Source organism: Mesoplodon densirostris, chromosome 11, assembly GCF_025265405.1.
Source record: "Mesoplodon densirostris isolate mMesDen1 chromosome 11, mMesDen1 primary haplotype, whole genome shotgun sequence".
NCBI lineage: Eukaryota > Metazoa > Chordata > Mammalia > Artiodactyla > Ziphiidae > Mesoplodon > Mesoplodon densirostris.
Window position 1 is genome coordinate 92,425,701 of NC_082671.1, and position 25,909 is coordinate 92,451,609.

General features: G+C 33.7%; 1 protein-coding gene across 3 annotated transcripts in view; it reads left to right on the plus strand.

The window, feature by feature from the left end:
- The window catches only part of CEP290 (centrosomal protein 290), a 93,825-nt gene that overhangs the window by 34,650 nt on the left and 33,266 nt on the right, over window positions 1-25,909 (plus strand). For all 3 annotated transcript variants that reach the window (XM_060111777.1, XM_060111776.1, XM_060111778.1), the window contains exons 22-36: window positions 1,478-1,593; window positions 2,849-2,951; window positions 3,032-3,262; window positions 7,372-7,545; window positions 11,977-12,088; window positions 15,793-15,998; window positions 16,938-17,089; window positions 18,659-18,770; window positions 19,386-19,841; window positions 20,865-21,029; window positions 21,992-22,099; window positions 22,319-22,453; window positions 23,667-23,933; window positions 24,557-24,664; window positions 25,328-25,527. In XM_060111777.1, the coding sequence (XP_059967760.1) occupies window positions 1,478-1,593; window positions 2,849-2,951; window positions 3,032-3,262; window positions 7,372-7,545; window positions 11,977-12,088; window positions 15,793-15,998; window positions 16,938-17,089; window positions 18,659-18,770; window positions 19,386-19,841; window positions 20,865-21,029; window positions 21,992-22,099; window positions 22,319-22,453; window positions 23,667-23,933; window positions 24,557-24,664; window positions 25,328-25,527 (2,645 nt within the window). The remainder of the gene's footprint in view (window positions 1-1,477; window positions 1,594-2,848; window positions 2,952-3,031; window positions 3,263-7,371; window positions 7,546-11,976; window positions 12,089-15,792; window positions 15,999-16,937; window positions 17,090-18,658; window positions 18,771-19,385; window positions 19,842-20,864; window positions 21,030-21,991; window positions 22,100-22,318; window positions 22,454-23,666; window positions 23,934-24,556; window positions 24,665-25,327; window positions 25,528-25,909) is intronic.

Below are 25,909 nucleotides of genomic sequence, written 5' to 3' on the forward strand. Positions count from 1 at the left end.
TAACTACAAGAAGAAACTTTTAAACAAAATTGTCTTTTATCTCTTTCTTCCCTTTACCCTGTAAGTTATTAGTTAATCTGTTAGCAAATTAGAAAGGATACTGCTTGCCTTGTGTTTGTTTCTCAGTTTTGCTGTCTATATTACAGTCATTATGAATGGCGTAATGAGAGATGCTTTTCATTAATTCATTTGAGTGTGAATACCCGTAATATCACATACACTGCAAATATAATCACAAAAATGTGTTCAGAATCAATGAAAGTAAGTTTTTTATTATAAGCACTGCTGTTTCCCTCTCCTAAATAATCCATCTATGAATATACTTGAGTTATGATTATAAAATGCTTGTATTTGTATATTATATTAATTAATCTTTTTTGAGTATTAGAATTTACTTATTAGAACATTATAATTCATGTTATATCATTACTTTTAAATTTATAATTTTAGCATTCTTCATAAATTTATTCTTCTTCAATACAGGATCACTGTCAATAAGTGATAAAAGTATTACATTGTCACGTTACTTGTGATAAGATTCATTTTTTTCATCTTTTTTTTTGTTTGTTTGTTTTTTTGCTGTATGCGGGCCTCTCACTGTTGTGGCCTCTCCCATTGCGGAGCACAGGCTCCAGACGCACAGGCCCAGCGGCCATGGCTCACGGGCCCAGCCTCTCCGCGGCATGTGGGATCTTCCCAGACCGGGGCACGAACCCGTATCCCCTGCATCGGCAGGCGGACTCTCAACCACTGCGCCACCAGGGAAGCCCCATTTTTTTCATCTTTATATAAAAAACACATCTTTATATAAAAAACGCACTGTGGTAGATTAAAGAACCAATTTGGAATCTGAAAACCTGTTCAAAGTGACAAAACAAGTACTTGGACTCCCAATCCTAAGGCAGCATAGAGTGATAGAAGTAGCAAGGTCTTTGGAGTCAGCCAGACCTAACTGCAAGTGTTAGATCTGCAATATGTAAAGCACTTGGCACTGAGCTTGGCATGTGTGCTTAGAAAATGGTTACCAAGGGTAGTAGTAATGAGTTTTTTAATGTTGAGTAAGTTACTTGATCTTTCTAAGTCTCAAGTTTCTTCATCTTCAAAATGAAATAATTGGAAAGGACAATTTGACTGGAGCTATGAATGCATATGTTCACTAAAGGGTATGTGGGACTGAGTGGCCAAAGGTGAGTTTGTAACCACTGTATCTGATCATTTGTATGGTTACTGTAACTATTCTATATGATGAAAATAATTTTACCTGTTTCATAACACTTCTCATTTACACATATTACCTCATTCCATATGCCATAAGGTGTTCAGAATAATCACAGAAATGACCTGTGCTGCTTATGGATTTGCTGACTATTATCTTTTGTATATTTTTCTATAATCTTGTCAGAATATGAATTTATACCTTCAAATTTAAAATATATCCTGATGCTTTTTTCATTCTCATTTTTAAACCAACTTTTAGGAACTAGAATATAAAGAAAATAAGTTAAAGAATTTAGAAGATTCTCTTGAAGACTATAACAGAAAATTCGCAGTAATTCGTCATCAACAAAGCTTATTATATAAAGAATACCTAAGGTATAGGTGTTAGCAAAACTTTATAAGTATAATTGAAGAATATTGGTGTTAAAGCTAAGTAACAAAAAATATTTAGATATTTTCTTTTACTTTTTCTTCCTGCCTCTTCACCTCCACTTTGTGTCTTAGTTCCTTATCTATAAAATTCTGTGATAGTAATACTTTTTCATAGGGTTATTATGAAACTTAAGTGAATTATGTGAAAATGCCCAGATATGAGTATTTTGTGAACATTATAGCACATATGAACTGTTTATAAATGTCAGCTGTTAGCATCGTCCTTCATCGTCACCCTCATCATTATTCATATATTTTCATGGGGAACTAACCTGTTTGTGCTTATCTCTGCCATCTCATCTGTACCAATGACTAATATCCTTAGTAATAGTTAGAATACCTGATTAAAGGTGATTTAAACCCTAAGAGTGACTAGGATTTGATCTAACAAGAAAACCAAAGCTAATTATAGGGTAGGTCATGTTTGGAAGTCTTATAGTATAGGTCATATTATCTCCTCTGTTGGTTATAAAATAGCTGCAGGAAGAAGTTCAAGGAAGATGGAACCATGACCATTGAAGAAGAGGGGCATTTTTTTTTTCACATAACTTTTTATTTTTACATGAAATTTTTCCCAAAGGCTGCTGGCAGACTTAGATCTCATTAATCAGAATTGGGTTAATGAGCTGTCCAAGTCATATATATGTCCAGGTTTGAATCATTCAGTTCAAAGAGGATGCTGACACCATAATTGGTTTATGCCAAGCAGATTGCAGGTCTGGGTAGGCAACAATGTCTTATACACCTTCTTTTAAGTCTAATGATTTCTCATTTTGTTTGTATTCTAGGTATTTTATAAGTATTTAACACTCAAATTTAAGAGTAAGGTCAGAATACTGAGACTTGATCTCCAGAATTAGTTTGGGGTATTGATCATTTTCTTAATTGTTTTCTGTTTTTAATAAAATGTTTATAAGATTCAGCTGCAATTGTTATATTGTAACAATTGTAGAGTAATAATTTGTAGATTAATGAAAATAATTTGATAAAATAATTTATTTACCTTTCATTTATTAAATAAAAATATAACTTTCAGGATAAATCCTTCCAAGTGGAATTTCTACTTATGTTATCAGATTTTGACTAGTTATGATTTCTCTTATTTTATGGAAACTAAATTTCTATAATCTATAGCTATCTCTTCCTATAGTTAAATATTTTATTAGGTTTACTGTATTGTCATTTTTATTTTTTTAAGTGAAAAAGAGACCTGGAAAACAGAATCTGAAACAATGAAAGAGGAAAAGAGAAAACTTGAGGGTCAAATCCAACAAGATGCTATAAAAATAAAAGAATATAATGTAAGTAAAGCACTTTTAAAATCAATATACAAACTAAGATAGCTAGATTTAACAAGTAATATAAATGTGACTTTGTGCAGAATTTGCTCAGTGCTCTTCAGATGGATTCAGATGAAATGAAAAAAACACTTTCAGAAAATAGCAGAAAGATCACAGTCTTACAAGTGAATGAAAAGTCACTCATAAGGCAATATACTACTTTAGTAGAAATGGAGAGACAACTTAGAAAAGAAAATTGGAAACAGAAGAATGAATTGATATCAGTGGAGGCTGAAGTTGGTGAAAAAATTGGACGTTTGCAACGTTTTAAGGTACGTCTGATTTTTTTCAACTCTGAAAGTTTTCAAACGTGAAGAAGAAAGGATAGGGCTTCCCTGGTGGCGCAGTGGTTGAGAGTCCGCCTGCCGATGCAGGGGACACGGGTTCGTGCCCCGGTCCAGGAAGATCCCACCTGCCACGGAGCGGCTAGACCCGTGAGCCATGGCCGCTGAGCCTGTGCGTCCAGAGCCTGTGCTCCGCAACGGGAGAGGCCACAACAGTGAGAGGCCCGCATACCGAAAAAAAAAAAAAAAAAAGAAGAAGAAAGGATAGTATGATAAATACCCATCACCTGGATTAATAGTTAACATTTAAAAACAATCCACTCTAATTGCTTCATCTGTTTTTTTGTAAGAATATTTTAATTGCAGACATTTCTCCCCTAAATATTTTAGTGTACAACTCTAAAAAAGTCTTTTTCTGTCTACATAACCACAACAACTTTATCACACTTAACAAAATTGACAATACCTTATATTATCTAATGTCCAGATCATATTCACATTTCCTCAGTTGTCCCAGTATCCAGTCAAGGACCCTGCATTGTATTTGGATGTTACATGTCCTAAGTCCTTTTAATATAGAATCTCCCCCTTTTTTTCCTCCTCTCTCTGAAAAATAATGAATATTTATCTGATTATTTTCTTTCATAATTTTACTTGTTCCTGTATCCATTGTATTTACTAAAAGTTAGCTTTGACGCCTTGGTTGTATTAAGGTTAAATATTTTTGGCAAGAACACTTCATAAGTAATGTTTTGTACTTTATAAGTAATACTTTATAGTGTATCACTTCAAGAGATGGAATGTCTGGGGCTTCCCTGGTGGCGCAACGGTTGAGTCCGCCTGCCGATGCAGGGGACACGGGTTCGTGCCCCGGTCCGGGAAGATCCCACGTGCTTCGGAGCGGCTGGGCCCATGAGCCATGGCCGCTGAGCTTGCGTGTCCGGAGCTTGTGCTCCGCAACGGGAGAGGCCACAACAGTGAGAGGCCCGCGTACCACAAAAAAAAAAAAAAAAAAGAGAGATGGAATGTCTTGTAGTCCCATGTTTCATGATTGATTACTTTGTTAAGGGGGAGACAGCCATATATCTCCATTATTAAGTGATTTAGTTAATTCTTTGGTGATATTTTGATACCATGCAAATAACCAGTTCTTCAGCAATTTTCCTAATGGTTTTAGTGTCCACTGGTGATTGTTGTTGCCTGACCCAATTATTTCATTAAGAGTTGCAAAAATCATTATTTTCTAATTATATTATGTTCTCTTCATTTACTAGCAGGTATTCTTTTTTTTTTTTTTTTTTTTTTTTGCGGTATATGGGCCTCTCACTGTTGTGGCCTCTCCCGTTGCGGAGCACAGGCTCCGGACGCACAGGCCCAACGGCCATGGCTCACGGGCCCAGCCGCTCCGCGGCATGTGGGATTTTCCCAGACCGGGGCACGAACCCGTGTCCCCTGCATCGGCAGGCGGACTCTCAACCACTGCGCCACCAGGGAAGCCCACTAGCAGGTATTCTTTATAAAATAAAGAGCTTCTCCTCATTAGCCCAAGCTCTTTGGTTACCTTGAAGTATGGTTCCTAACTAGAAAGGCAAGGTAAAAACTGGTCATTCTTTCCTTTTAATAACCAGTTTTCAGAATACAGAGTTTGTGTAGCCTGCTTCTGCCTATCCCCTCCCACCCACTGCACCCTCCAGCTTTCTCTTCTTTGAGTATCATAACAGACTCACACACTTTTAAATATTCAGTGTGTTTTACTCAGGTGTAATCATTATTCTTTTGTCTTCAACTTTGGCCAGTGAGAGCCCTTTAAAGAAGGTTCTTATATCCTATTTGACAGAAATACATTAGTCTTTGAACCAAGCTGCAAAGCTTAGTTTGTTTTCTGGAACAACATATGTCCAAGATGTACCTTGTATACTTCTTAGGCAGGCTTAGAATAAGCCATTTCTCTAAAGAGCCCTGGTTCATTTTAGTGGGGACAGCATTTAGATACCAAAAACCAATCCCAGGTGTCATTGCTCTTGGAGTGTCATTGCTACTAGTCCAGTTAGGAAAATATGTATAGATTTAAATCATGAGTTCATATTGTTATTTTTAATTCAAATTTAACATTTTAGGATAAGTAAGAGTATGGAGTTTTTACTAACCTTTGATTTTGTACTATATTTTTTTAACACGGAAATCTCTATTAAAATAACATTAAAATAATTATTTGTTTTATACTACATATTCATACATTAATTTGAAAACATTAATCTTGTATTGGTATTAACAATAACAATACCAGTGCTACTAGATATAAAATTTCTTTACAGTTCTTATTTTCTTTAGAATATCTCTCACTAAGGAGGTACCGTCATGGTAACATATTCTATAGTGACTTGAAGTAATTCTTCTCTTTGTGTGGTTATGCTATACAATTGCTACATAGTTAGGCTCATTTATTTTACATTTGTTTTCAGTTTTAGGGATAACTTTTTAAAAATTAAATTTGAATATATAAAACATTTACATGTACAAAAGCTGTCAGCAGAGAAATCTTACGTCTGTCCTTGTACCTTTCACTTCATTCTCCTTCATCCTTCCAGCCCCTTTAGGTAACTGATAATCCTTCTAATGTTTCCTTTTGCGAGTTATTAACAAAGGCACAAAAAGTTGCATGCCATGCGACTCTTCTGCACCTTGCTTTACATCTGATCAGACCTTATTTAAGCATGTATATGTTCATTTGACATGTCTAAATTTACATAGGAGCATGTAAATAGAAGAATTCAAAGTAAAATTAAAATGAACTTGAGTTCCTTGCCACCCCCTTTTAAATATAGTAATGGGTGAAATTGTCATGCTAATAAACCTATTTTCAATATGAAATGTTCTTGTTTTTATTTTGTGTTAGATTTTGTAGAATGTACTTTTCTTAGAGTATTACAAATATAGCTAGTGTTTGAGATAGAAGGGAAGAAAGAACTAGAATCTTCTTCCTCTTCAACCTGATTGTTCAACCTGGATTTTTTGTTTGTTTTTGCAACAATTGGAAAGCCAAAAAAAGGGATATTTTTAAGGATGGGAAACATGATCTCCCTCACCACAAAGCAAAAGTGAAACTGAATCCCAAGGGTAAGGTAGACTAGGGTGTACTTATTTATATAGAGAAGTTTTCAAAATGAGATCTGAAGCACTATTACAAATATTTTCCCCTCATTACTCTACTTCAGAATGAATTATAACCATAAATTCTTTTTATTTTTTTTTAATTTTTTAATTTTTAAAATTTTTTGGCCAAGCCGCACAGCTTGCGGGATCGTAGTTCCCCAACCTGGGATTGAACCCAGGCCACCGCAGTGAAAGCACTGAGTCCTAACCAATTTATGAGTCCTCCAGGGAACTCATAAATTCTTTATCTTCCTCACTTCATAAATTTGGTTTTATGTTCAGTCATTTCTTTTTAGTGTTAATACAGTGTCTTTGAATAGTGACTCTTATAGCTCTGTAGCTAAAGAGTTAAAGATGAACCAAGTAATTTAAAGCCTTTGATATTATTTGTTACAGATAGCTGTGATGCAGAGAAGTTTTTTTTCCCTAAATAATGTTTCTTTCCTGCGAAAAAAAATTTTCTTTTATTATAAAGCTAGTTTGTTATTCATTATAAATAAGCAGAAATAGCAAAGTTGGAAATATTACCTGTGATGATGCAAATTTTGCCATTCAAAAGACAAGTTTTTTTTTAATCTTATGAAATTTAGAAAAGCCATCCAAAGATATATTCTAAGTGATATGTTTTCTTGCTGCTGTATATTACGCGTTTCTCAAATTAATTCAATTTCATTTAACTATGACAGGAGTTATAAAAGGATTCACTTTATTTTTATTATGATTTAAAATTTCCAAATATTATTTCTTGTATTAAAGTAATTAATAATTATTGTAATATATTGTAATATATGTAATATATGCAATTCTTACTTGAGAAATCTAATTTTTTAAATTATTCTAAAATCTGTTTTGCTTTCAGCTATATTATCTTATCCTCATAAGTGGCTAGTGCTTTACCAGAAAAAAATACACCACCTTAATTCAGTGTATCTTTATTTACATAGGAAATGGCTATTTTCAAGATTGCAGCACTCCAAAAAGTTATAGATAATAGTGTCTCTCTGTCTGAACTAGCATTGGCCAATAAACAATACAATGAATTGACTGCTAAGTACAGAGACATCTTGCAAAAAGATAATATGCTTGTTCAAAGAACAAATAACTTGGAACACCTAGAGGTAAGTAGGTGTGATCCTTAAACCTTGTGATTTTAGCCATTCTTCTTTGGTGGTATCTTATCTATAGGTGCAAAATGACTTCTGGATGACTTCTTTCAGGTTATTTTCCTTAGCCCACTTGTGTGATTTAGCTGAATGAAATCTCTTTCCATCAGGTACTTAAAAAAGAAAAAAGAACATGGAACAGATAGGATAATGTAGTCAGAAGAGGAAGCATTATTAAGTACCCATTCCTTTCTCTTGCCCTGATCCCAGTGTAAATTATTCCCTCATGGTCCATGGCTCTTTGGGGTGGATGTAGCAGAGAGTAGATGAGATATCCTTGGTTCTTCCTGGACCTTGGATGAGTTCTGCAAATCCCTATCCTTTCTTACTGTAGAGAGAGAGAAGAATAGGATGGAGTATCATTAGTTTAATTCAAGGAGTCTATGAATATGACCCAGACCCTTTGTAATTGTCTTCTAGCCACTCGACCTTCGTACCTTTTATAGCAGGCAAAATAAGCTCCTGATTTCGTTTACCTTTATGAAAAATAAAGGTTTATGTCTTTTGGTTCATTCTCTTTTATGATCCTCTCATTGGAATGGAAGGAGATATAATTCTTTTGGCTCAAAAGCTCTCACTTGCTTAGGGGGACACATTCAAGAAAACATTCTGAATAGCTTTCAATGACTCCTACAAAATTATCTGAGTCATTATTTATTCATATTAACTAGAAATAATCATGATCAGTTTACTTTTTATTTTTGAAGAGAGATGATTATGTTAATTTTTATGGAAAATTCTAAATATTTAAGTGTGATAAAAATTTATTTTTTCCCATCTTTCATGTCTGTTGTCCTCTCTTCTCTAGCATTAGACAATCATAGATAAGAAATCTCCTGCAGATAGCGTATCAATGAGTAATTTTTAACTTTTAAAATTTATTTTCCCAGATAATATTTTTCATCTCTACTCAAACCTTAAAAAATTTTGTCTCTGTATTGTATCCTTTTCTCTCCTTTTCTTCCTGTATCTGTTATAATTCTGAACATATGTCCCTCTCTATTGGCAATGCCTTAGTTTTATTCTTTATTATCTTTACTGTGGTAACCATTACCCATACCGTTACCTCCAGTGCTGTATCCTCCTTGCTGCCACCAAAGTGATCATTCTAAACGTGCATCTGACCATGTCCTTCCCTTGCTTAAAACCTCTCAAAAGCTGCCAGTCACTTAAAGAATAAGTGACTTTTGTGATTAGCCCACATGTAACTCATGTCATCTACTGTGACATTCTAAGGAGTTTCACAATTAACGTTTTAGAAAGTGAACTACCAGTTTTCTCCACCACAGTGTTTCTTATGTTCTTCTGTACATGCAGTTTTCTTTGTTTAGAAAGCCCTTCCTCCTCTCCCAGTTTTTCTGCTCAGTGAATTTCTATTCATGTTTCAAAACTTTTTTCAGACACTACCTTTTTCTCTGTAGCATCCTTCTTTATAGAAAAAACTCACCCTCTCTGTTATTTCTATATTTTGTACCTACTTCTGCCATTTATATCACATCATATTATATGTGTTTATATGTGTGCCTCTCCTACAGGAATATAAGCCTCTTGATATCAGAAGCTCTACTTAGTTCATTTTTGTGGGTTTGGTACCTGCTGTTTGGCACAGAGTTAGAGCTAATAGATATTAACTTCAGGGATTGAATAAAGGTGATGGAAATCAAATTTTAGAAGATGAAAAACAGAGTGGGTGGTAAAGAAATACAAAAACCGAATGGGTGAAAAGGCAATTAAAAAAATGGAAATTTTGATAATAGCAGACAAGAGAAATAGGTATGGACTAAGGTAAAATTAAGAAGAGGATTTGCTGTGTTTTTTCAAAAAAATTTAATAAGGAGACCAATGAAGTTTGAGAGGAGAGGAAAAGAAAATTTAGAGCTAAAAGGGAGAGAATGATTGAATATTAGAGGTAAGAGTGGTAATGAATGAGGGTGCAGTACCAGGGCAGGGGTATGAAAATGGGATTTGGAGCAAGGCCACAGTTATCCTTTGAAAGAGTCTGGAAGTAAGAGAAGCAAAAAGGGTAGCAAGTTATTTAAAACACCTTAAGCCCTTTTTTGTTATTCTCCTACGAATTTACAGTATCTAGGAACTGGGCTGTAATTGTGCATGTTACCAGAAAGTCATGTTTTATTCCCTAATCTTCCTTTTCATTATAACATCGCCCTTTAAAAAAAAAAATCTCGGGACTTCCCTGGTGGCGCAGTGGTTAAGAATCCGCCTGCTAATGCAGGGGACACGGGTTCAAGCCCTGGTCCGGGAAGATCCCACGTGCTGTGGAGCAACTAAGCCAGTGCACCACAACTGTTGAAGCCCGCACGCCTAGAGCCGGTGCTCTGCAACAAGAGAAGTCACCACAATGAGTAAGCCCATGGACCGCAACGAAGAGTAGCCTCCGCTCACTGCAACTAGAGAAAGCCTGCGTGCAGCAACGAGGATCCAACCCAGCCAAAAATAAATAAATACATTTATTAAAAAAAATTTTCATTACCCTGTTTTATTTTTCTTCATAATGCTTATTACCTGACAGTATGTTATATATTGGCTTATTTTCCAATTGCTCCATTAAAATACAAGTTTTAGGATGGAATTTGTTTACCATTGCATTCCAGTGCTTAGAATACCTGGCATGTAGTAGACATTCTATTTGTTAAAATGAAGAATAAATGAGCTTAAAATATTATACTTATGTGCCAACTCCTACATTTTATGTTTCCAGCCTGACTTCTCAGAACTCTGTTCTTCTGTATGGAATTACCTACTTAACAACTCATGTTTCAAGGGAATCTCTAATTTAACGTGTCCAAATTTAATTCCTGATGTCTATTTCTCTCATAGTTGTTCCTGTTTCAGTGTATGCCACTATTATCTACTCAGTTAGTTAAGGCAGATATCTTAGAATTATTCTCTAGTCATTCCTTTCCTTTATCATTTTCCCCCCAAATGTAATTAATTCTTATGTATCCTGTTTTCTCCATCTTCCCTGCTATAACTGTAATCTAAACCAGTGTCATCTCTCATCTGGACTTTACAGTATCTTCCTGACTAATTTCTCATTTCTCTATTTACCCCTTTATTTATTCTCCACATTTTATTCAGAATGATTGGTTAAAACTTCTTCCTTTAAATCTTTAAATGATTTCCTATTATACATTAATTTCCTATTATACATTAGGGAATGGGTACGGTTTAGGGTACAGGTTAGGGTATGAAAACGGGTTAGGGTTAGGATACATGTTAGGGTACGGGTTAGTGTTAGTGTAACTGTTAAATTCCAGTTACTTGTCTTGACATACCATGCCTTGCCTGGTATGGCCCCCTATTATCTCTCCAACTTTTTTTTTATTCCTCTTCACTCTGATTTTTGCTCACTGTGTTCAAGTCCTCTAATACTCCAGACTCTTTCCTGCTTTGGAGCATCTGGGTTTACCAGTAGTATATCAGTTCTTTCCATGGCTGGTTTCTTGTCAAGATTGGCTCCTTCTTTTACCATCAGTTTCAGCTTAAATACCACCTCTTCAGTGGTTAATACTTTCTTTAAGCACTCTATCTGGATATGCTACTTTTTTTTTTTTTTTTTTTTTTTTTTTTTTGCGGTATGCGGGCCTCTCACTGTTGTGGCCTCCCCCGTTGCGGAGCACAGGCTCCGGACGCGCAGGCTCAGCGGCCATGGCTCACGGGCCCAGCCGCTCCGCGGCATATGGGATCCTCCCAGACCGGGGCACGAACCCGTATCCCCTGCATCGGCAGGCGGACTCTCAACCACTTGCGCCACCAGGGAGGCCCTGGATATGCTACTTTTTATTATTCTTTGGTTTTGTACTCTGTTTCTTTCTAGATCTTGACCTGTTTAGTGAATTTTTTTCTTTGATTATCTGTTTACACTCTGCTGCCTTCCACACTCTCCCCAACTCCTACCACACATATACCCACAGACACCAAATGGTGAGGCCTATGAAGGCCAGAAGTTTGTTTCTTTTCATCATGAACCTACAGTACCTGTCACCGATGGCATGCTATGGATGCTCAGTAACCCTTGGTATGAATGAGGGAAGTAAGCACTGGTTTATGAAGATTGTGAGACTCTTGAGTGTTCCACGTTGGCCAAAGTGAACATGGCAGAAGCTAATACTCAGGAGTTTAGGGCCACATATCAGATATACAAGATTTTGATGATTATTTTAAAATAATATATGTGTGTGTATACAACATATATGTTATGTGTATGTCTATCTGTATTACATGCAGAGGAACTTCTACATTCGTTAAAAAAAAACTAGATTGTGAGCTTTAGGAGATTATTATATAAAGTTCAGACAGTGTCACATCTGTGGTATTAATCTGAATTACAATGTAGTTGCTCAGTGATGTTTCTATTTTATTCAGTGTGAAAATGCATCCCTAAAAGAACAAATGGAGTCTGTAAGTAAAGAACTGGAGATTACCAAGGAAAAACTTCACACTATTGAACAAGCCTGGGAACAAGAAACTAAATTAGGTAAGTATTATGACTCTGATAATATAAAATGATTAAGATCTAATAGTGAATATTTTTCATTTAAAGTGCCTTTCTATACCAGATAAAAAGGAAGTATTTTGATAAAAATGCACTCTGCCTAACAGTTTAACAGGCGGTTGATGAATAATATGTTGTACTAACCTTTACCAAAGTTAGATTTTTAGTTATTAAATTGGATTTTTTTCTAATGAAATCATATATGTTAAAAATGTATGACTGAGCCTTAGCTATATTGAACCATTTAACAATTAAGACTGATGATAATTTTGAAATACCTGTATTTTAATGATAGTATTGTGAGTTTTTTCACTGTATAAAGTTATATTAGGAATATATCATTTTATATTTTTAAATTAAAAGATCACCTAGAACATCAGAAAAATTTGAGAAGAATTTATATTGCTCATAGTTCCACTACTGTATCATTTTTTGTATGACCTTATACATGCTTATATATTTTATACACTTTAAATTATAATAAACATTATATGCTATATTTAGTAGATATCAAAATATTTCATTTTTTATTCATCATACTTATAAATATTCATGCAATAAGTTACTGTGTTTGGGTGATTAAATCACTAGCTTTTCTAATTTTTGCTATTGCTTATAGTGCTGCAATGAACATCTTCATTTATACCTAACAAGAGATATTATTGTCTTAAAGGGAATTAAAATCTTGTGGCTTCTGCTAGGATTTTCCATATTAGTTTTTCAAATGGTTATCCTAATTCACAACATTTAAATAATTTTATCTCACTAGCATTATGCTTTATAATTTTCAAATAAATTTGCCCCTTTGGATAAAATGTTTTAATTTGTTTTCTAGACCTTAGAGCGCTAATGCTATTCAAAGTTTCTGTTACTATTAAATTGGTAACTGAGACATGTAGCTTAGAGAGGCTTAGCATTGGGAAGTCTAAAATAAGCTACTTTTAGAAATGTACTTTTTAATTCATTAAGAGATTAAAAGTGAATTGACTTCCATGTAGCTCTTACACAAAAGAAGATACCATTTTAACTAAGATACAGAAAAGAATATTATATACAGTTTTAGTAAGTTCTTTGTTCATTCTATCCTGTGTTTCTTTAATAAGTGCTGAATTCCTTATAGAAATTCCTTACTTTTCAAATACCTTAATCTCTCCGATACATGGCTTTATAGCACTGAAGTTTTTTTTTTAATATAAAGTCTAGCTTTATTTTTAAAAAGATTTTACAAGTCTGTCAACCTCAAACATACATAGATGAATTATTCATATCTTCCATCAGATGAGGCTTACAGTTTCAATCCCTCTCAGAAAAATATAAGTAAAAAATAAATTTTTTCACAAATATTTATCCACTATATTACTCAGCTTAGTTCTGAAATTTTCTCTCTATAAATACTTTAACACAGCTGCTAGTGGTAGTACTGTTGTACAGCTGCACATGGCTATAATTTTACAAGCCTGCCTTACTCTTGCTAGCTCCCTGGTTTGGCTCCAGGGTCCAAATCTTATAGAGGAAAAATAAAGGTTAACTGGGCTGCCAGAAAAGCGCACTGAATGCATCCTGTAGTGCTCTGTGGCAAGCCAGAGAAGTACAGCCTCCAGCAAGGTCCTGTGGAGAGGCAGCTCTGAGGTGGTTTAAATACCTTTGTTTAAGCTGTTTCCTTATCTTGAAATGACCTCACCATTGCCTGTCTTCCAAAGCCAAGGTTCGAATGTCAACCCCTCAATTCTGAACAGAGACATGAGAAGCTTCCCTCCAAATTCTGGAACTCCACAGTATATCACTGAAGTTTAAAAGCTTTTATTTCCTGTTGCCCTTATATCTTTGTTTGAAAGTATCACTTTTTTAGCTTTTTCCATGCAGGGCTTGATTGGTGTTGGGCTGTTACCCTCTCTCTAGGACACTCCAAACACAAGAATATAGAGTAGACTAGTGTCTATTGCAGCCCCTGTGATGTGCCTCTTTTCATTATCAAAGTTTAGCACTAAAGAGAATGGAGAAGAGTTTTTATGTTCCTTGTATGTCTGTATTTACTGCACTTTTTTTTTTTCTTTCCTTCATGGTGCTTAGGGTTGCCTGAATGAGTCTCTGTACCATAATGGTTTCCTAAAACTTTTAGCTTCTTTCAGTAACATTACTGTTAGCTATTTGATCACTGCTTGCAGCAGCTATTCTAAAATCATATACTATTTAAAGACACATACAGAACAAAATGAAGCACTTCTTAAAGCTGAGACAGACACCAAACCAGTTTGTTTAGTTTCAAAAATATATATATTTCTTTGAGCAAACTCAGTTTTAAAACTCAAGCTTGTGAAGCTAGAAAGATAAGAGGGGGCATTATTGGTGTTACGACTGTTTACAGAGTAAATCACTGCTTATTAGTTCCTTAAAATAATTGACTTCCCTGAATATATGGTTAATTGACTCTAAAAAAATAAAACACTCTACCAAATTTTTTTTCCTGGAGCATGTCTGTTATGCAAAACAAAAGTATTAGTTTTCTCTTCTTAAAAGGTGACTAACTAATGATAATCCTGTGTGATGCCTTTTCATGGTAAATCAGAGGGCTTTCGTTCTCTTTTCATTTAACCACAAACTTCTGGGTCCAAAGACAAGCTATACAACTGCATATATGAGATAAGGGTATAATAACTGATAAAATAATTTAAAGTAAAATATTTGATATTAGATGTATACAAAGGCCAAATAAAAGTCAGGGTTAAGGAAGATACTTGGCGAAATCCCTAAATCACATGGCTTCAGATTTTACTTTTTTACTCTGAGTCATTGCACTTGTATTCACAAAGTAGTGTTGCTTCACTGTATTGCCTCTTAATACAGTTTCTCTCCTTTCAGTTAACAAAATATATTTATTTGCCCTTTTTTGACTATCTACATGTGACACCTCCTACACTACATCTTTTACGTTGTTATTTCAGTTCAGGCATACCTTGGACATATTGCACGTTTGGCTGCAGATTGGCACAACAAAACAAATATTGCAATAAATGAGTCACAGGAATTTTTTGATTTCCCAGTACCTATAAAAGTTATGTTTGCACTATACTATAGTTTATTAGTGTGCAACAGTATTATGTCTAAAAAAATGTACATACCTTAATTTTAAAATACTTTATGGCTAAAAATTGCTAGCCATCATCTGAACCTTCATTTTGTCTTAATATTAACATCAAAGATCACTGATCATAGATACCATAGCAAATATAATAAAAAAAGTTTAAAATATTGTGAGGATTACCAGTGTGACACAGAGACACGAAGTGAGCAAATGCTGTTGGAAACATGGCACCGACAGACTTGCTCGACTCAGGGTTGTTTGCCACAGACCTTCAATTTAAAAACAAACAAAAACAAAAAAATGCAGTATTTGCGAAGCTCCATAAAGCAAAGCACGATGAAACAAGGTATGCCTGTAATCCTATGAAGAATAATTTGTATTATTATTTGATTGACGAAACATGTAAATCCCAGAGAGATTAGGATAGGCAGCATACGGATAAGAAGTAACAGAGCTGAGACTAGAGTCCAGGTCTGTCATAATTCAAAAGGCTCGTGTGTTTTCTGCAGAACAATATTGCTTCCTTACATACAATGTCTAAAGTATCTGGGATAAATTTTTGATAAGAACAGCATGAGATTTACCAGAGTATTGTTGCATTTAGGAAATGAATCTAACATGGATAAGGCAAAGAAATCAATAACCAATAGTGAGATTGTTTCTATTTCAAAAAAAATCACTATGCTGGAGATGAAGGAATTAAATGAAAGGCAGCGGGCTGAACATTCTCAAAAAATGTATGAACATATGAAGACTTCATTGAAGCAAGTGGAAGAACGTAATTTTGAATTGGAAACCAAATTTGCTGAGGTTTGATATTATAATTTTTTTCATGCAGTTAGAGAGTAAAAAATTAGTCATGGTAGCCATTGTATTATTGGAAGAGGTTTGTTTGTAACTCTGAAGTAGCATATTAATATAGTGCTTGTGTTTCATGTAATGGGTAAATAATGTATTTTTAAATCTGAAATGTTTAAAAAGAAAGCAGATATTTCTGTGATTGAGTTCTTATTTCTCACCAGCATTACATTATTAGATTTAATGTGCAAAAAGATGTTATTTGCTTAATAATGGAATTGCCTTCCATTACCATCCCTTCATTTAACAGTTATTATTTCTGAGTGCCTGTTACATGCCAGACACTGTATGGGAACTGGAGTTATAGCATGAAATAAAATAGACAGTAATCTCTCCTCTCAGGGACTTCATTCTAATAGGAAGTTTTAGACTTTTGATATGGTCAAAATTACTAAATTGGCTGGCAATAATATAGTTTGCAAATATTTAATAATTTATGATGAAGTAGCACTCTTATAATATTTCTTTACCTTGAGAATGTGTATTTCTCAAATCATTCATGTTATTTTGTTTATTTTAAATGTCATTAAATATATATTAATAAGGTTTTATTAACTATTTAGATTTATTTATAGATGATATAGTTGAAGTAAAATATGAGCATATGGCATTTCAAGTAAATTAAGAATATCAGAGATTCATATCTTATTAGATTGTGAGTTGATTAATATAAATGACTTTGGGTGGGTTGACATACAACTAGAGGTTTCATAATTTGTTCCTGGCTTTTTCTCCCCTTATCTTCGTCAATCTATTCTTAATACTTCACACCCAATGCAGTATCTGGACTAATGCAAAGTAAAGAGGACTGCAGTGTGCTGAAAGGTATAATAAAAGGAAAACGTCACCAAAAACTAACGTTTCTGAACGTTTTTTGTTACTTTTTCTCAGCTTACCAAAATCAATTTGGAAGCACAGAAAGTGGAACAGATGTTAAGAGATGAATTAGCTGATAGTGTGAGCAAGACAGTAAGTGATGCTGATAGGCAACATATTCTAGAATTAGAGAAGAGTGAAATGGAACTAAAAGTTGAAGTATCAAAGTAAGTTCACATGGAGTTTTTAGTCATTTGATTAGCTGTGTCTACTCTAATTTGTTTATGAACTCTTAATTACAGTGGTAAAGGGGTAGTATCCTTAGTGGCAATTGTTACTGGTTTCTTTTTATTAGAACAGGGTTAAACAGTATTAACAAGATTGATTTTTAACGAGCATAAGTAATAATATTGAAGAGGAAATAACTTCTCAAGATTTACATTTTTCAGAGCCCAGGAATAGTATTACAGAAAACACTGAACTTGAAATCAAGACTCTCTGAGATCTACTTTTTCCACATACTAATATTTTTTTGGAGGGAAGGGTTGTGGCCATTTAATTTGTTTAAACTTAACTTATTAAGGGAGTAATAATACTTATTGCATAAGGTTGCTGTAAAAATAGAAAGAAAATACAGATTTTGATTCAGTTTACATCTATTAAACATACACTGACTCATCTAATTACACTTAATAACCCTGATAACAGTGTTGTTTTCATTTTACATAAGGAAACAGTTTATTCTCTTAGAATTCAAAATATCAATATATGTAAGGAGGAAATACTGTGTATGCCAGGTAGATGCTGTCTAATCACTCTTTTGTAATTATGTGTTACTTCGTTAGAAAAGTATGAGGATCCCTGAGTTGATCTGTCTAGCACAAATAATTAGTAAAAAGGGTTTATGGCTTACCCATAAAGTTATAGCCACTGTTTTAGAGTCTTGATAGTCCTTTTGGGAATATCAGTTATTCCCAGCCCTTTTCACTAGGAATGACCCCATTTTTTATTCTTCCTTTCACCTCATGTACTTCATCTTTTGAAGTAAACTAATTTATAATTACTCATTTTGTTATATTTTAATTGGTGAAAACTTACATAACTGGCGGTAAGAGCTTCTAATCAATATGAGGAAACCTGACTTATCTGTTACGCTGAACTAAAATTATTCCAGCCCAAAGTAAAATGCATTTTATTTTACCTGTTTAATGTTATCAAAATAGTCGTATAGGAAATTTAATAACTTACCATCAAGCTCCACCCTTTTTTTGCCATTGTAGTAATTGTGTAATCTCTTTTTCACATTTCTGGTAACTAGCAAATTAAAATAAAGCAAATCAAAACATACATTAATTGATCTAGGGAACCTGGCAATTTTAAATTTCTGTATTCTTAACTGTACAGTTTATCAAGTAAGCCTACTTAATACCTTATTCCATCTATACCAAACCATGATAATAAGCATCTCATGAAAAAAAGTGTGAGAGAGGAGTTCTTTGACCATATACATTTGGAAAATGCTATATATGTACAGGTTGAAATAAGTTTTTACTCTGGAACTTCTCAGAGCATTTGATATGATATGTATATAAGTCTTCAAGGGAGAGGAATGTTGGGAATGGAGTATTTTTTACAGAACATTTGTTAACTCCTCATGGAATTATGTTTCATGAAACAGTTCAGGAAACTAGTATTTCATACAAAGAAGAGATGTTGGTCTAGAAATTTGAAATTTTAGTATTTATTTACTTAGAAAATGTACCCAATTGTATCTGAAGTATCTTATCACTTCCTAGACTAAAAGAGATTTCTGACATTGCCAAAAGGCAAGTTGAAATTTTGAATACGCAACAACAGTCCAGGGATAAGGAAGTAGAGTCCATCAGAATGCAGCTGTTAGACTATCAGGTATGTGCAGTATTAACTCTTCTATATAGATTCTTTTCTTTTTCCTAAATTTACATTAGATATTGGGATGATTTTGTAGTTTTAATCAGAGGATATATCAGATAGAGGCTCCTATTTTTGTTAGTTGTAAGTTGATTAGAAAAACTTGTTAATTTGAAATGCCGTTCATAACACAGAAAAGCATTTAAATGCTTACAGATGCATTGTGCTGGCTGCTGATCAAAGTGCAGACAGTGAGGAGAAACATGTCTCTCATAACAGTATTTTCTCTTGTATTTATATAAAGTTTTTCACATATTCTCACATTATAAGTTTTTTTAGGATTAAAAAACCCCACATTGTCTACATTAGTATTATTATCAATACTGTTATTAATTTATGGAAGTTTTTAAAAAAACAGTAATATTCCAACTGTTAGATGCCAGACTTAGATTTTAAATAAGTTTGATTCTAGGTTTCTACACTTCTTTTGCAATTAAAGCACGGTTAGATTTTTGTAGAATCTCATGTAGCACCCTGTTTTAAATTTTATTTAGTAAATTGTGATTTTAAATCCGTGATAAGTTTCATTGGGAAAACTTGAAACTTCCTACAAACATATATTTTTTATATTAGGCACAGTCTGATGAAAAGGCACTAATTGCCAAGCTGCACCAACGCCTTGTCTCTCTTCAAGTTAGTGAGGCTACTGCTCTTGGTAAGTTGGAGTCCGTTACGTCTAAGCTGCAGAAGATGGAGGCTCATAATTTGCGCTTAGAGCAGAAACTTGATGAAAAAGAACAAGCTCTCTATTCTTCCCGTTTGGAGGGGAGAAACAGAGCAACACATCTGCGCCAAACAATTCAGTCTCTACGACGGCAATTTAGTGGAGCTTTACCCTTGGCACAGCAGGAAACGTTCTCCAAAACAATGATTCAGTTACAAAACGACAAACTGAAGATAATGCAAGAAATGAAAAATTCTCAACAAGAACATAGAAATATGAAGAACAAAACACTGGAGATGGAATTAAAGTTAAAGGGGCTGGAAGAGTTAATAAGCACTTTAAAGGATGCCAGGGGAGCCCAAAAGGTAAAACATTGATTTTAAGTTCATTATTTTCAAAAGAGTTACGTAATAACTTTGAGTTAATATGTGCCTGTGTGAATAATGCTTAATATATGAACAAAATTCCATGTATAATTTATTAATTCAGGTTTTATAAATTAGGAGCTTGGGCTATTTGGATATCTTTTTTTTTTTTTTTTTTTTGCGTTACGCGGGCCTCTCACTGCTGTGGCCCTCTCCCGTTGTGGAGCACAGGCTCCGCACGCGCAGGCTCAGCAGCCATGGCTCACGGGCCCAGCCGCTCCGCGGCATGTGGGGTCCTCCCGGGCTGGGGCACGAACCCATGTCCCCTGCATCGGCAGGCGGACTCTCAACCACTGCGCCACCAGGGAAGCCCCTGGATATCTTTTTATAAATAAAATGAGACTCCTCTAAGCCATGGTTTCAATAGAAATGCTTAGATTGTATAATATCAAAGAATTTTAAACACTCTAGGAAAGTTTATATATTAATTAAATACTAATTATAATTATTCTTGAACATTATAGTGGTTAGTTGAATTCTACTCTTCATAATTATTATGTTTAAAATTATTTACAAGTAGTAGGCCCACATTTATTTTTTAATATAATTTTGTTTTTGCCCTCATTTGGAAGGAATTAAATGAAAAATAATTATTTTGAAATTAAATTTATTCTCTAGGCTAGAAACATTTAGGATTTTTATTTATGAAAGTAAAATGAATGTTGCAATTACATACATACACTAAGGACTCAGTAAATATATGAAAGTAAATGAATAAATGAAAGTGAATGTTAGTGATATCCATTCCAACATCATTTGAAAAATGTTTTATGTTAAGATCCCACATATTAGAAAAGTCTGGAAATTCTAAATAAACTTTTCCTTGTGGAACAACCAAGGATAATTTTATATCTTATTTTGTTATAGAATGTCCATTAATTTGAATTAAAATCATTAAGATCAGTGGAGAAATATTTGTTTATACAGTATTTACATTTGTATGTATAATTTGTAAATCTTCAGGTAATGATTTGGCATACGAAGATAGAAGAACTCCGTCTTCAAGAGCTTAAACTCAGTCGAGAATTAGTCAAAGATAAAGAAGAAATAAAATATTTGAATAATATAATTTCTGAATATGAGCATACAATCAGTAGTCTGGAGGAAGATATTGTGCAGCAGAATAAGGTTTCATTTTATATTTACTTTCGTATTTGTTGCTAAGATTTTTAACATAACAACATTGCATGGGTGACTACATTATTTTCCTAATTGAGTGTAGCTCCCATTATTATTGTTATAAAATATTCTGTTTCTTATTTTTTAAACTATTCTAAAAATACATATTTATTTAGTTGCATTAATAGTCTTAAAAGGAATAATTCATAAGCAAACTTATTTGGTAAGTTAATTTTTATTTCAATATTAGTTATTTGACTTTTCACAGTTACAAGTTTCTACTGGCTCTCACTGATGGAATAGGAGAAGGCAGCTAGGTGTAGAATAAAGCACAAAAGCTTTGGAGGCAGATGATATTCACTAAGCACATGCTTGCTTGCTTCAGAAATTCTGTTGTTCCTTCTGCTTAGATTGTTCTTACCCCAGATACCAGTATTGATAATGCTTTCATTGCCTTCTGGTCTTAGCTCAAATGTCTTACCTTATCAGTGAGGCCTTCACTAGCCACTCAGTCTACAACAGTAAATCTTATCATCAAGATTCCCTGAATAGGGATTACCTAGTTTCATTTTACTCCATAGCACTCATCACCCTCTGACATATTACATACTTACTTGTTTATTGACTATCTCCCCCTCACTAGTGTATAAGTTCTGTAGTGAAAGGTACTTGGTTTTTTTCACTGCTGTGTTCTCATTGTCTTGAGTAGTGCTTGCCACACAGAATGTCATTAAACGTGTTTTGGATGAATAGATGGATGGGTACATGGATGGATTGAAATCCTGACTCCACATCTGCCTGTCTCTGTGATCTTAGGCAAATGACTTCATCTCTGAATTTACTTCCTTTTTCCATAAAATGAAAATAATAGTGACCTCAAAGGGTTGTTGTGAGGATTAAATAAGAAAAATGTGTGTAAAAATTCCTGGTGAGTATCTCTGTGTGTGTCTGACCCAAACTGTCTTTTTCAGTTTCACGAAGAAAGACAAATGGCTTGGGATCAGAGAGAAGTTGAGCTAGAACGTCAACTAGATGTTTTTGACCGTCAGCAAAATGAAATACTAAATGCAGCACAGAAGGTATGAATGATTAGTCTTGTTTGCTACTCTGTAGCACGGCCTATAATGTTAACAAATAGAAATATTTTCTAAAGTTGGATGGAATTTTAATTGATGGTATCTTTTTATGTTTCAACTGTATGTGGAGTTTAACCATGTCATGTCATATAGTTGTAAAAATTAATATTGTTCTTCTCAATGCTGCAACTGCTTTTTTTAAAAAATTCTATTTCTCAATAGTTTGAAGAGGCTACAGGATCAATGCCAGACCCTAGTTTGCCCCTTCCAAATCAACTTGAGATTGCTCTAAGAAAAATTAAGGAGAATATTCGAATAATCCTAGAAACACAGGCAACGTGCAAATCACTAGAAGAGGTAATTAGAAGAATTTGCATTTTGATTAGTGCATTATTAGGTATGCTTGTGGCATTTTCTAAGTAATATTTTTAAATGAGGATGAAGCATAAAAGGATGAATCTGTTGCTTATTCTGCTCTCCTTTTTTATTCTCCTATAATGTTTCTAGTAGCTGATAAAGAACAGCAGATATGGCTAATTTGAAATTACTCTCCTTTTAATCATTATTTGCCACTTTGGGGCATGTTCTTCAGTTGCTAGCGTGAAAGGAAGCAAAAAGAGCATTTGACTGTAGCTTTATGAACAATGTATTTCCTTCCCCTCTATGATCGAGAATTGTTTTCATCCTTGTTTATTTTTATGTTTTATTTTGAAGTGCATGTTTTATACTCTGAATCAATTTTCAGTTTATTCCTTTTTGTAGATAGTTAAAGGGTTTGAAGGTAAATTAGAAATTATTTCTTACTTTAATCTAGGTCTTAAATTTGGTTAATAGATGATTAGATCTGTCTTCTTTATTAAATTCTACAGAAAATAGTATAAACCGAGTATGTTTAGATGTCAACTAAAATGAAAATCATATTAACTGTAAATACATTTAAAATAATTTTTTAAATTGTGCACTTTTAAACCAACTGAGGAAACTTAGATTGTCTTCTGTAATTGTAAATTTGTTGTTTATGTGTATTGCCGCTGAGTTTCTAGATTTTAAATATCTGCCTTAATTCTGTTGAGGAGAACACACTTTCTTCTGTTTTGTTTTGATAAGCTGCAGATTTTATAATAGTGACCCATTGACTCAGGCCACTAAAATTCCAATTTTTATACTTTGTTGACTTTATAGATTATTCTTCTAGTGCTCTAATAGTCAGTGGACCAAAATAAAAGGAATGGTTTATTACATTTTCTTTCTAAATCTATCACCACCACACATTTCTAGTTCTAAATCTATAAGACCTCAATAAAGTACTGTAAGTAAATTTCATTTTCATCATAACAGTGAAGTTTCTAACACATGTGATAATCTTACAGATAAGTAAAATATACATGTAGATAACTGCTGTCACATAGAAATACAGTCGATTAACCTTATTAAGTATCATTTGGCTATTATAAGTATGATGTGAAAAATAAAATGAAACTCCTTTCCTTGCTTATAGCTAATCTGACTAAAATTCAGATGAAGCATTTTTAAAAGAAAAATGTATTTTTTTCTGATTTGATCATTGCAGAAGCTAAAAAAAAAAGAATCTGCTTTACGGTTAGCAGAGGAAAATATTCTGTCAAGAGACAAAGTAATTAATGAACTGAGGCTTCGATTGCCTGCCACTGCAGAACGAGAAAAGCTTATAGCTGAGCTAGGAAGAAAAGAGGTGGAACCAAAATCTCATCACACATTGAAACTTGCTCATCAGACCATTGCAAACATGCAAGCAAGGTTAAATCAAAAGGAAGAAGTGTTAAAGAAGTATCAACATCTTCTAGAAAAAGCCAGAGAGGTATTTTATTATATTATGTTATGCTCTTTTATTTATTATGATGTTCTTTAGACAAATGCCAAATACTGTTCTGCCCTGAAGTGGTATTTCATTTCTTGTTTTCAAATGATTCTATTCAGGTATTGTTACTTTCACGTGATTGGATTACAGATCTGTCAGTAAAACTGGCAGTTGTGTTATGGACCGTAGTGACTAAATTGCTAAATTAGGCTTTCATGGTGAAACTGTGTGATTTTGAAAAATATGATTTGAGTTAATAGGTAAAGACTGAGGCAGTAAGTTAGAATGAAATCTGTCACACAGGTATCAGTGGAAATCAAATTTGCTAGAACTTGGAGGGGAAAAAAATCTGACATTTAAAAATTTGCTAGAAACAAGTTAGAAGCTGATGGATACATATTGTTCTAATATTAAGAATAAATTATGCTCTAAGGCTGGGCTTGTCAGTTTGAACATGTGCTAGGGGAAATGTATACAGGTATAAATATATACATGCAGATGTTGTTCCTTCCCTATCTCATAAGGATTTTAGAAGGTAAAGATAAGAAAATATTTAAGACCTTTAGAATGTGAATTTATTTGAATCATAATATAAGATATAGTTTTGATTTCTTATAAAACAGGAACAAAGAGAAATTGTTAAGAAACATGAAGAGGAACTTCATATTCTTCATCATAAATTAGAACTACAGGCTGATAGTTCACTCAGTAAATTCAAAGAAACAACTTGGGTAAGATTCTAAGAACTTTGTTCTATTCTTTATTGATTTTTGAGACCATGCAATTGAAAATTTAGCTCTCCTTTTTTTTTTTTTTTTTTTTTTTTGGACTAGAAGCCATCCTACCTTTTTTTTTTTTTTTTTGCCAGAATAATCTGAAGACACAGCTCTAATCATGTTTTTCCCTAGACCGACATTTGTTAGTAGCTTACTGCTGCCTACAAAATCATGTTTATGTTTCTTAGCCACGTACTCAAAGCCTTCCATGATCTGACCTCAGTCTTTCTTTTCAAATCTGCACATTAAGTTTACCTGTGTCTAACTGCTTTCCATGTTCTGAATTCAGTTCATTCCTGCCTCCTTTTGATCATTGTATTCTATATGTGCGAAATGACCTTAAGCAAACCTTAGCTTCCTGAAGCCTTAACTCATTAATTCAATCAACATTTATTTATTGATCCTCCACTACATGTAGGCACTTTGCCATATACTGGGAATATAAAGAATAAGATCTATATTTCCTATCTTCTTTAAGCCTTCATTACTTATTAAATCATTACATTTTAGATTTGATATTATATTTTGATCATTTAAGGAACCAAGTTAAAATTATGGAGTAAGTATGGCATTGCATTGTACCTGCTCATGGCTAATATAACCAACCATATTTCATAGGATTTAATAAAACAGTCTCCTACTCCAGTTCCTACCAACAAGCATTTTACTCATTTGGCTGAGATGGAACAGAGAGTAGCAGAACAAGATGACTCTCTCTCCTCACTTGTGATCAAACTAAAAAAAGTATCTCAGGATTTAGAGAGACAAAGAGAAGTCACTGAATTAAAGGTCAAAGAGTTTGAAAATATCAAATTACGGTAAGTCTTAGAAATGTAGATATTGGCAAATGGGAATAATGATATAATAAAGATAAATGTAAGCATTTGTTATGTCATGCACTGTTCTAAAAATGTTGAATATATTATCTCATTTTATACGCAGTACTACTTGTGGCATAGGATATTCACTCCATTTTGCAGTTAGGAAACTAGGCTATAGGAAGCCTCAGTAACATGCCTAGGAGAAGATGGGAAAGCCATGATTTGAATCTAGTCAGTCTGACTCAAGAGCCAACTCAGATTCTTGTATAGAATCTCATCTTTAACCTTTTAAAATTTCCATTTTATTATCTAAAAAGTGAAATGACAGTACTTACCCTGGCTCTTTCAAGGTGGTTGTATAAAGGCCAAATGATGATGT